Source organism: Falco cherrug, chromosome 2 (genome assembly GCF_023634085.1).
Source record: "Falco cherrug isolate bFalChe1 chromosome 2, bFalChe1.pri, whole genome shotgun sequence".
NCBI lineage: Eukaryota > Metazoa > Chordata > Aves > Falconiformes > Falconidae > Falco > Falco cherrug.
The window spans coordinates 117,721,829-117,734,190 of record NC_073698.1 but is presented as its reverse complement, the minus strand read 5'-3'; the positions used below and the strand labels follow the sequence as shown (position 1 = coordinate 117,734,190).

The window sequence follows — 12,362 nt, the reverse complement described above, 5'->3', positions numbered from 1 at the left end:
ACCTCTAATCCCCAGGTGCAATGGTAACTACATTTATACCTTAGAGTTTCCTCTTTTTGTAAAGCCAAGCTTAACTTTCCCACTTTACTAAAGTGTGCATTTAAGGGCAGAAGTTTTTTTTCCTTACATTGAAACCAGAGATGTTTTCACTACAGAAGAAAAGTTATCCTGCTGTTCTGTTTTAAATAAAAGCCTAGGCCAGAAAGGTCAGATCAGCTCTCGACTTCCCGTTTTCTCCGAGTTTCTCAGCTCCATGCGTCAGAAGGGTCAGTTACTTCACATGTGAGAAAGGCACCAAGTGTGGAAGTTAAATCACCCAGAGGAAAGCAGCCTAAGACTTTGTAAGTCAGAGCTCCTTCACAGATGTAAATAAAAGGACTTTGGCTTTTGCAGGGTGAGAGGAGCAACTTCACTGGTGTAAATCAAAGGACTTCGGCTTTTGCAGGGTGAGATCCATAATCATTAACTTGTTTGGCTTAGAAAACCTGCTTTGGTTTCAGACAATTCAGTAGGAAGGTAAGAACTTTTCCTGTGCGTGGAAATGAAATAAATGAAGCTCATCTCCAGCAGGAGTACTGAGAACCAGCAGGTAAATCCTTTTCTAGCAAACATGTCCCAGGTAAAACCTTGTGGATTCAGACTCATGTTTTGATCTTGATGACTGCTCAGCTTCATCCTCAGCCCTCCAGAGTTTCAAGGATTCTCCAGAACCAAAAAGTAAGGTATGCAAGTTGTATTTCTCTTTATTTGCTTAATGAAATCAGGCCTTGTGCTCAGCATCATCCCTTGCCTGGATGGCTGTGACATGAGGTCAGGAATCTGAATCCCTGGGAATGCTCCAGGCGTCAGTAGCCAGATGAGTTGCACAAACAGAAAATCTGTGGGTGGGGGGGACAAGCATCCTCAGCATTTGGCAAGAAAAAGGAGCAGTGCTGTGAGAGGATACTCAGCCAGCAGGGGAGGGAGCTGGAGAGAGAGGCTTTGTTTTCCCTCTTAATGCATGATCCTCTGTGCTGGGACAAGAGAGTGAGCAGGAGCAGTTACCGGCTGCCTGCCCAACCCTTTTGATCCAGAGGAGACAGAGGTGCTCTGTGGGAAGCAAGGAGAAACATAAGGATGGAGTCAGAACAGGAGAGATGAGAGGAGGTAGGATGAAGGATACGGGGGAGATGGGGGAGGAATCAGCCTCTGGCTGCAGTAAGTTGTTATGAGTGACTAAGTGGCACGGGAGAGTCCATGTGGGAAGCTAGTGCAGACCAGATCTCAACTCACACCGTGATTTGCTTCATAAAAGCATGCCTTGTAGAGCGCAGGCTGAAATTGAAGGCCACCTTCCTCTTCAGGTTTGTCCTTTTGTTTTTTTTACATTGAAGCAGCTTCTCAGGTTTAGGCTGGATAGTATGTGAATAGACATAGATGGTTCTTTAACCACATATTTTAAGCTGCTTAACAGCTCGAGAGAGGACAGTTCTGGCACAAAGGGCAGTAGCGCTCATTTCTTTATTGACTATAAAGGGCGACTAAAATTAGCCGTGTTGATGGGTAAGTTCCCTTTGCAGCCTAACCAAACCACAAGCTATGTGATCCCTTACTCACCCTGTGCTGTTCAGAACCACGTCTCTTTGCCTGGCTGCGCAGATAACAGCAACGGTATTTTACTGTTTCAGCAGACAGCAGCAGGGAAAGCAATCCAGCTCCTTTCAAAAGTGCCTCAGCAAATGACAGCGTTGCTGAAGGTTTAGTCACCTGCGTGTCAAGGGCTGATCCAGTAAGGTAGCCAAACTGGAAAACCTGGTATTGCACAGCAGAGAGCTGTAGATCTGACAACCAGGCAAATCGATACTTCCTCCACCTCCCATTTCTCTGCAACTAGTGCAGATGACGTTGCTTGCCCTTCCAAGGAATTCCCCTTATTTATCAGTGTTTTGAGAGCACTCCTGTGAAAACTATTCCAATTCTCCCTCCTACCAGGACTGCTACCGACCCTAAGCGCAGCTGAAACCAGAAGGAAATGAGTTGCCTCTACGCTTGCTTCAGAGACAAAGGTCCTCGCACAGAGACAGAAGCTATGAAAAGGCAAAGCTCTGGTCAGGAGCACGAGATTATGGAATTGCAAGAAGCTAACATGGAGGAAAGTGAGGCTGATCATGACAAGCCTCTAAATGCTCAAACAAGAAAGGTAGGAATTTCACTTGCTCGTTTGATGCTTGCTGTGGGGGAAAATACCGTGTGGCAAGAGAAATGACATTTTCCAGGAGCATCTTGTAGGGGCAGTTTAGTTTGTTGTTTGAGAGAGAAGGAAAGGCTGAAAACCTGTTAAACATACTGCTTTTCTTCTTCTCAATAATGCATTATAATATTGGAGTGGGATTTTAAGCCTTTATAGTTTTTGTGCTTGGCTGCTTGTGAATTTTAACTTGGGAAATGAAGTCCTAACTGTTTTGCCTTCTCTTTTTGTGTGCTGTCAGAGGGACTGACCTCGAAACCAGGAGAGAGAAATGTTGAAACCCGTATTAAAAACAGACTTTCTTTCAGAACAAATTAATCAGAAAACAGCACTGCCAAAACCAAGTATAGGATATCCTGACACAGACCATGCTGGACTCTTTCTCTTTTTATCTTTGAGTAATTTGTAATTGCTAACAATTATAAATTTATATGAACAGAGTGCCTCAAAGCCTCAGTTAAGACCAGCATATGAGTCCTGAGGGAAATAGCTCCCAGCATTTAGCTTAGAGCTATGGAACAGCCTAATGCGGGCAGAGTAGTGATATATACTCACAGGTGACCGTTGTACAATGGTTTTCATTTCACACTCGGGAGCAGAGGGAACACCTGTGGCAGAGCTAGGAAGCTTCCCACTTTTCTACGCGGATGGCTGAGCCATCCTGAGAGCTGGTCAGCATTAGTCACGGCACCCTCCCTTGGCAGGCAACAGCGACCGCTTCCTTGTGCGAGCCCTGCCCATCGCCTCCCGCTGCGGGCTCGTTTGGCCCACCAGCTAGGCAAAAACCCCATTTACCTTACTATACTGGGAGACAGTTTCCTCTGGTGTGGTAAGCTCAATCAGCCTGCTGCAGGGCCAGAGAAATTCTCGGGAGGTGCAAAGAGGAACAGGAGAGGGTGGAGGAGATGCAGGGGTGAATCAGAGTGCTTGGCCAGCTGGAGAAACTTTGCCCTTAAGTTTCTGTTTAGCCTTCCTCTTCCCAGAACTGAGTTTTTGTTTGGGCTCGGTTTCTGCTGATTCTGGCAACTGGCTCCCTATCATATAGGGACTGCTGGAAAACTGTCGTGCTCTGCTTCCTGCTTAGGTGACAGATTAATCACAACTGTCCTGCCTACTGGGGAGGGATTTTTCTCTGCTGCTGCTCCCTCCCGGCAGTTTTGCCAGGTATATGGGCAATGTTCAGAGGATGTGGGGATAGTTGGAGAGCTGAAGGTTTGCTTGAGATCAAGCCAGTTTGCTGTGTGTGATTAAAAATTACACTTTTGTGATGGTCTAAACATGTGGCTCAATTGAAACCGGGGCTTGAGAGCTGTCCGTTTCAACTGACGCTGCTATGACTGATGACATAGTTGTACTCTAGGCAGTAGTTACTGCCTTCTTTTTAATTTTTCAGATACAAAATGATGTGCTAGTGTCAAGAATAAATTGAAGCTTCATTCTTCTAATACATGTTCTAATACATCTATTACATCATGTAGACATGATCCCACCCAAAAGCATGCTGTAAGCGAAACCATATTCAGCCTTTGCCCTTTGTTCTGCACCAAAGCAAAATTCTGTGTGCAGGGGAAGCGCTTTCCCTTTCTCTGCTCCTGCTCCTGGAGAAATGACTTCTGCCAGATCTTTCTGTGGGTGTCTGTTTTCTCTCCCTGTTCATCTGCCATCCACAAAGAAGCTTTAAGCCAGCTGGTAGTTGTCAGTTAAATTCAGGGAACAGCTTTCTATTATGCTGGGTTCTTAGAAAGTTCAAAAAGTAAAGGAAGGGAACCTGGGTTAGTGCCACCAGCCAGCAGCTGGCTCCTGCCAAGCTGCATGTGTGTGGCCCAGGCAGCCAGGGTGTGCTTTTCCTTGCCTGGTACTGCTGTCAGCAAGGACATGGAGGTTGCTGGTGGATTTACTGTGGATGGGGAGCAGGAGGAGGAATTTAAAAGGTAGCGTGGTCTACTTATGAATTCATGTCCTTCCTTCAGTCCTCTGGCTGTGGATCAAAACGGTTGGAGTTTCTTGTTTTGCTATGTCACCTAAGCTTTTTTATTTTTGTTGGGGTAACTATTTACAAATGTAATTTCTTCCATGGTCTTAAATCCTATTAAAAATTAAATGAAAGGCAAGTATTGCCCTTTCTCTTCTATGCAAATGTACATGCAAGCACAATTGCTTTGTAGAGCATTTCCTTGTGATCTCCTAGAACAAGTGAGATTTGTAATAAATGTTGTGTCAGACACTCTTAATAGCCTTCAAGTTTCCAGTCTTGTGAAGAAAAAGGGAGCCAGCTGTAAAAGTCTCAATTATTTTACGGTATCTTTTAATGCAGTAGTATCTAATGAATAGCAGTCCACTTGCTTTGGGTGCTGGCACCCAGGAGCTAGGCAGATTGATATCATCAATGTTGCAGAGGTGAATGATTCCAAAAATTCCTCCATAGACACCTTTTACGTCGGGAGAGATGGCAAACATTAAAAGGACAGTTTGTAGAACATGCAAATCAAACTGATGGTGTTTTAAAAAGAAAATTGGAAGTCATGAAAACACCTTTGTGTAGCACCTTAGCTTTATGGGCAATTCAGGAGTCAGAAATTCTGCACAAATGGGGAATGGTATGGCTGTTCTTCAAGGAATAGCCTGCCTGTGGTTGTCCTTTGCCTTCTGCAGGTCTACGTTCCCACCCGCAGCAGCAGTTAAGGGTGGGAATGCCTGGGATGGAGCATTGCTTACCAATGAGCCTCTCCCATCTACATGGGGTCTTTTGTTTCTAAATGTGACAGTAGCGACATGCTTCAGTATTTTTTCCCACCTTATTTCTTTAATCAATATGCCCTTTCCTTTTATAACTAGGAGAGAAATCCCTGGAAATCATGCAGGAATGTAGTTTTCTGGAAGTGTAAACTATGGATGGTTATAACTGCAATTTTTCTAGTATTCTTCCTGGTCATTTTCATCAGCCTAGTTCTTTACTCTAGTAAGTATCTCACTCTTGGTTCATCCCCTAATACAAATGTGTAATATGTACAGTCTAATATAACAGAAATTGAAGCATCTTTTAAACTCCCCCTGAAAACTGCTGAAGGTACTGGGGTGCTGACTGCAGAGGGTGGTGAGCTGAGTTGTGGATGTGAACGCTTTTAATTTTAGCAAGCAACTTTTAGCCTGATCAGATGGCAATTCCAGTTTCTAGCTGAGTGAGAAAATATTACAAGAACAGAGTCATGGATAAGCATGGAGACGATGCTTGTGACATTGCAACGAGTGCAATGGATCACTTGCATCCCCTCGTGTGGTGTCAGTGCCTGTTAGGGGTCCCAAGGCAGCTGACTTTTGGTAATGGAGGTGAGTGACCGACCTCCACGTGCTGTCACTTTTCTTCAGGTGACTTGCACCTTCTTTCTGTTTCTTCCAGTCATTCCTTACCCAGGAAATTTGTGAAAGTCACCCTGGAGAAAGCCAAGAGGGTTTTTTTTCAATACTTCTGCTAACTGGAACTTTTTCCTCCCCTTTCTGTCTCCTTTGAATATTAGATGTTTACATAGATGAGGATGACTACTGGGATGCCGATGCACTACTAAATAGTGGAAATTGCCGCAATTTTTCAGGAACATTGGAGTTAATGTGTGGTCTACCACACCTTTTCTCTGAAGACATTACTAAGAGGGTATGTGTTGATGTGGCTCTTGGCAAAGCTGATTCTGCTTGTAACATTGATTCAGTATTTTCCCTTTCAAGAAGTTTCTGTTTCTCTGTGTAGCAAGTCAGTCATTCGCAAGTCCACAAAAAATTCCAAGCTGTATTTTTTCTAGTGTAATTTTACGTCCTGATGCAGAGGAAAGAATTATCTGCACGGAAATATTTACACTTATTTTAAAAACAAACAAACGGATTGTTTTCCCAAATTTGGGTAATGGTTGAGACGTAGTCCTCACCTTTTTCATCGAATCATTGACTAATTTAGCGCCTGTGAAGGTCATCTAAACCCAGTGCTGGCTAAAAGTCCTGCGTGTTGCATTCTTCCGTGAGCACACGATAAGAGCCTGGGTTTATGGCTGCCGTTCCCACTGAGCCATCCCAGCTCTGGGTTATGGCTGAGCTGGGCTCAGCAGGTAGGGCAGTGCTCGTGTAACCTTGCTGTGGAAAGGGAGTCTCAGCAGAGACCCTTCCTTCCCGCTACCGAGTAAGAGCAGAATGGCTTTTTGGTGTTAATAAAAATGCAAACGTGGCAACATGGGCACATACTTTTTGTTCACCCTGAATGCCTCCATTGTGTTAAGGTAATATAGTAATCACTCAAGCACACAAATTAACTTGTCTGTCAGGCTTAAAGGGATTGTGTACCTTTTCCAGGGCAGATATTTGCTGATATTTGACCTCCAGCGCTTGTATTTATGCCCATTAAAACACCTTGTCAGAATGATTTGTTGTACTTTCTTATATGGAGAGAAGAGAGTGTGAATGGAAGAAATTTTTTTTTCTCTTTTTCATTTTTCTCTCCAAGTTAACAGATGTCTACAGTTCATCTCCAGCTCTAGGACGCTACTTCAGGTCAGCTCAGGTGGTTTATTTCAGGTAAGCAATTTCTGCCACCAAAAATTATCTGAAAATTCCAGGCTTTTGATGAGACCTACATGTGCCTATGCAAATATGCACAATATTTAAATCTGTGGAACAATAAGTTGTTTGGGGGAAAGTTATATACATATATAGGCAGTGAAAACTGGTCAAAGTATCATGTGGTGTAAACGGCAAGTGTTGCTCATAATACACAATCGTAACATTTTGTTGTTGTTAAGTGTGATCTCTGTTGTCCTTGGTTCCTAGTGCAGCCCTTAATAAATGTATTCAAAAATATATATTAAAAGGAGAATGAGCTGCTGAAACCTCTTGAAACTGACATGGCTTAGATAGCCTTCAATACATAAAACAGGGATCATGGGGAGGGGAGATCTGTTTCGTTCCCCGAAAGACCTGAAGGCAACAGCGACCAGCATGCCATGAGAGTAAGAACAGTGCGTTGCTAGTTTGCTTGGATTGCTTTTCCCCCTCACTTTATTTCGGCCAACAGGAGCGAATCTCAGCGCAGCAGCACGTTGGAAAGGCTGGCAGAGCAGGTGGCAGAGTGGAGCCTAGGCTAGCCTGGGTGGGAGATGCTTACACATGAATGAGAAGCTCAGCCACCAAAGGCTCGTGGAGCCAGAGGAGTAGCAGTGATGGGAGGAAGGGGAAAAGCATCCAGGCCTGCCTTGCAGAGGCAACAGAAAGCTTCAAGCTGGAGCAGAGGGAGGATCTTACTGTCAGCAGACACTGTCACTGGAGAAAGGCTAAGAAGTTTATTCTGTTCAAGACTGTAAAGTATTAATCTATGGAGATACCACAGCTTTACAGTAAGAGGGAGGCTCAGCAGAGGGGGACAAGTGGGGCTCAAAAGGTCAGCTGCAGCGTGGTCCTGCCACGGAGCGAGAGCAGAGGGGCGAGGGAAGGCAGTCCGAGAGCTTCCTCAAGGCCTTCTGAAAAAGCAGTTACAAAAGGGATTAGAAAGACAAGAGAAAATCAAGGGAAGTAGATCAGCGAAGTGCCGAGGCCCTTGAGAGAGCAAGGACAGGGGAAAAGCAGCCTTGGGCGGCAGCCAGGGGCGGCGCTTCGGGGACCGTGCTCCCCAGCAGTGCCAGCCCTGGCTATGCCCGCTCTGCTCAGCGAGTGGGCTCTACGACGGGTACAAACTGTGACCATGCAAGCACAAAGCTCTAGCCCTGCATACACGGCTAGCTGATCTCTCTCTGTCCCCACCCCCTGTGCCTCTGCGTGGGTGCCCCTGCCTCTTTGTCGCTCTGTCTCCTTTTCTTCACTCCTATCCAACTGCTTTTTTTTAATGTTTTAAATTCTGTGAGTACAAAACGTAACTGTGGAACTGTAGTCAGTGCATTTGGTAGACCACAAACAACCAAATCTCCAGAGGTGGACTCCAGTCCTGTAGTTTGCGTAACGCCCTTGAGAGCTGAGCTGGGAGCAGGGCTGCGTGGCCCCAGGTACTGCCAGCAGGAGAGCAAACCTTTCTGCAGGTTCTTAGCTAAACTACGCGTGAGAGAGTGCAGCACCTCTTATCGTTATGTACTTGTAAAGCACAAGTGCTGGAAACCTCACCTCGTTAGGACACACGTCCAATTGCCCTTTGCGCATTGGAAAACGTGTCTCAGGTTGGCTTCAGGTACGTGACCAGCTTAACGTCAAGAACTGTTCTGAGAAGGGGGGAGGAAACTGGGAATTTTGATGGCAGTTTTCTTTTATAACGCCTTTGTTTGGAACAAGTGGGTTTTTTTTCTAAAAAAAAAAAAATCCATGCCAACACTGATATGAAAAATTAGTCTTCTCAAAAAAACAAAAGATCCAGTGGGGACTTGAAGGCATTCATACTTGACTTTGTTTTTCAGTAATGAAAGCTCCACTGTATTTTATCAGCTAGAGTTTTCTGTGCCACCATCAACAGAGGGGTTTATGGAAAACACAATGAACCCAGATTTTATAAGGAATGTCTTGCGTCAAAATATTTATGATGAAGATGATACCTCTAATCCTGGGACAGCTGAATGTAACAGGTTAAAGCTTGACCCGACTTCTCTCACGTTAACATGTAAGTTCTGTACATCAGAGACTGTTCCTTTACAACGAGCAGAAGTATTTACTTGAAAGAAGGGAAATCTTGCTGTAAAGATGTTGAGTTTTCTTAGTAAATATATTTATTTTATTTATATTTATCTATTTTAATAAAAGAGTATTTTTTTTAGAAAAAGTAAAAAGAAAGTTTTTAAGAAATTTTTTCTATGCTTTGCTTATAACCTAGGATTCACTGTTTGGTCCTCTGATGAGAAAGGGAATAGCAGTGAGACTGGTTAGCTACGGACTCCAACTAAACTTTTCAGATCTCCTCTTGCATTTTCTGCACACAAAGAAAAACTCCTGATATATATGTGTACCATAACAGGGAGCCAAATAATTAAAAAACTTCCTCCTGATTGCGTATTCATAATCGAATCCTTATAAATTTGAAACCAAGTAGAACAGAGTAAGTAATTTGGGAGTGAACTTCTGATGTTTTTTCCCCGTCAAGGATGAAAAGCCTCCAGATTTTTGTCTTTTCAGAGTTTTTGGGGAAAATGTATTATGCGCAGAGATACTTTTTAAGGGAACCAAACATTCATTTTTCCAGATTTTCTAGGTAGTGGTTCCAATGACTGCCAGTGACAAGGCAGTGATTCCAATGCATTTAGATTTGCCTTGATTGAAATGTCCCGGTAAAAGTCCGATGAACTTTGCCGTTTCACTTAAAACAATGCATGGAGCTGCTTCCCCACACACCCACTTTACTGAGCCGCACCTGCGTGGTTTTGGAGTAATTCTAGGCATCACCATACAACGTATGTAAATAAGATTTGCACTAACTCATGTTGACTTTTCTCAGTACTCTTATCAAGGGACAGGAGAGTAACAAGTCATGAGTTCCAGTTCTCAGTATCGTTTTGTTCCTTGTATACTGATTGATTTCAGAAAAAAATGCAGTGTAAAAGGGACAGGAAAGAATATGCTGAAATAACTATCTAAAATTTCATTTCAATGTTAATATTGTACTGTTTTAACTTTCAGAGAAATGACGGAAAGACTCCTCATCTTCCTCACCGCCTAGAAGAGATGGGCTTCTCCTACCTGTTAGTAATCACAGGATAGGGAGCTATTCATTAGGCAGAAACACCGCTAAAGATGTCCTGTAAATACCATCTGTGATGCAATATTGTAAATAGAGAATGTGGTACATTTATAACAGTGTTGTACTCCTATAACACCACTACCTCCTCCTGTATTGTTGTTCTGATATCTCAATAACCCATTTCACCCCTGTGAAAACAAAATATCTTGTCTGATGCATGCTCTGTTGACTTTGAAACCTCTGCTTTGTCTTGCCTTACAATTAAATCTCGATTCCCCCCACCAGCTTTAAAAGCAGACTTGCACGTGGCTCCTTTCTTCTTCTCTTGGCTTATCCAAAATTATCTGCACAGGTTCATGCTTAATGCTCACTTTCACCCATGCTCATGTCTGTTACTTTTTCTCTTCTAACTTCATATGCCACATTTCCCTGTTGTTCTTTCCTCCTAAAACAGCCTGAAAACTTAAATACTCTATTTTCTTTAATTACATGCAAGTCCTTTGCACTAACTACTAAAGTGAGCTTCAACTCTGATCGTTCCCTTGCTCATGGTATCTGCTCTATTTTTCTCATCTTTAATATGAAATAGAAATGCAGCAAGAAATGTTGGGAAGACACATGTCTTGTTCACTAGTGCACCTGAATGCTACATGGATCTTTCGAGGGTCACATTAGCTGCGTGCTTTAATAATTAGCTACTAGTACTAGTGAATAGACAGCTCTTTGACCTGCATTTGTAAATTCAAAGAGAAACTAGTCTACAGCCTTAATTATAGTCCCTGTGCCAGCAGTGGGGATGAAAATGAACAGATGCAAGATATTTGCCTTAATAAGGCAGCAAACAGTTGTTCTTGTTGACAAGAGATGGGGTGAGATGGCCCAGTGCCAAGAGGAAGGTGCTGAAGCAGAACGTGTAGGCCAGTGTGGAGTGACAGTTATAGCCAATAACTGGATATAACATGACAATTAAAAATTAAGCATGAACTTTATGCAGAATGGAATGGATTCACTACCATGCTAGTGAAGTATAGTTTCTTATTGTTTTTTTATAATATGTTAGTCCTGTTGGATAGACAAACGTATTTTACAAAACCTTTTGTATTGTGAGAAATGTCTTATGGGAAATTGTGTTTCTCTTTTTCTAATACTACTGGTTTATTTAAGGAGTAATCTGACAATTTTACTGTGTATTAAATTATTTATTTTTACTTTTAAAGTGATTGTTTTCATTCTTCAGCAGCTCCAGTCTTTCAGCTGTTTGGGTTGGAAAATAACCGTCAGAACTGTAACTGCCAAGAGCTGTATGAAGTGTCTCTGACAGAGCAGTACACTCAAACCTGTGTTTGTTTTGCTTGACTTTTAACTGAGCTTGGGAAATAGCCCGGACCGAATCCGTAGTTGACATGGCACTCTCATTTGTGGCTAATTCTGACCCCATCTTGATTTGTAAGATATAGCGTTGGCTGTAAGAACCGTAATTTCTCTTGATGCAATGTTCTATGCAGCATACGACTAGAAGAGATATTCCTTCTGATTCTTACACTGGGGAAGGATAAAATCCATGGTCTGTATGGTTTTGTCCCAAAAGTAGCAAGCTATGAAAATAGCAGCAGCAAAGAAATAATTTGTCTTTGGGATGCTGCTTGATCTTATGGCTCTAAGACGACAGAACCTGCCCTTGTACCCTTCTTTATCTTGATTCTAAGAACTGAAAAATAATATAATGATTATGCTTCTTTATGGTGACACCCCAACGTGCCTCAAGAGTTGGCAGAAAAAAGGAACCGAGCATTTGTTTTTATTCTATTTTTTTCCCAGTTGTCCTCCTCTGCCCCAGTTCCTTTACCCCAGCAATTCACAGGAAAGGAAGAGGTGGAGCTGTAGCAAGATGTTGTGATATTCAACAGAAAATGTCCAACTTCACGGTCTGCCTCCAGTCAAGCTTTGAACTCTCATTGAAGGAAATGTCAAGAAATGACAAAAGGTGGTTTATGGTTTTATATCTTTGAGGTAAATTGATCATGTAAAGGAAAATAACCAAGTGAATTAATAATGACCTCATCCATTAGGGATGGAGCAGTGTGAAAACACCTCATTTCATCAAGTTAAGATAGTAGTTTGTGTGACTACTTAATGTTAATTTTAATAGAAGGAGTGTGAGTAGTACTTTAATGACTGAAAGATTTTTAAATGAAGAGAAAAGATAGTCCTGGAGTTTGTCGAGTGTACAAGCAGCCCTTTAAAACCCCGTGGCAGGCAAGCATCTGTATGGCCGCAGCAGCCAGGACACATTTTGGGCAGGTTCAGCTGCCCGTCGCTGCAGCGGTACCCGCAGGGCAATGCCTGCAGCATGCTGGCAGCATCCCTCTGCTGCCAAACACAACCCTCCACCCGCGGGACAGCCCCGGCACCAAGACGGCAGGTGGGAATTGCAAAGGCTCTACACCA

General features: G+C 43.1%; 1 protein-coding gene across 6 annotated transcripts; it reads left to right on the top strand.

Moving 5' to 3' along the window:
* The first annotated feature begins 427 nt into the window (after positions 1-427).
* Positions 428-11,122, top strand: C2H3orf52 (chromosome 2 C3orf52 homolog). 6 transcript variants are annotated; one of them, XM_055701889.1, is made up of 7 exons: positions 428-589; positions 670-722; positions 1,972-2,179; positions 5,063-5,186; positions 5,743-5,876; positions 6,714-6,784; positions 8,644-11,122. In XM_055701889.1, the coding sequence occupies exons 3-7, from the start codon at positions 2,012-2,014 to the stop codon at positions 8,897-8,899; spliced, it is 753 nt and encodes a 250-aa protein (XP_055557864.1). In that variant the 5' UTR covers positions 428-589; positions 670-722; positions 1,972-2,011; the 3' UTR covers positions 8,900-11,122. The 6 variants fall into 6 exon arrangements, with proteins under 6 accessions (XP_055557864.1, XP_055557862.1, XP_005432844.3 ...); XM_005432787.4 differs by having other exon boundaries at positions 448-722; positions 8,644-8,843; positions 9,854-11,122; XM_055701891.1 differs by lacking the exons at positions 428-589; positions 670-722 and adding an exon at positions 735-1,146 and having other exon boundaries at positions 8,644-8,843; positions 9,854-11,122.
* The last annotated feature ends 1,240 nt before the right edge of the window (positions 11,123-12,362 follow it).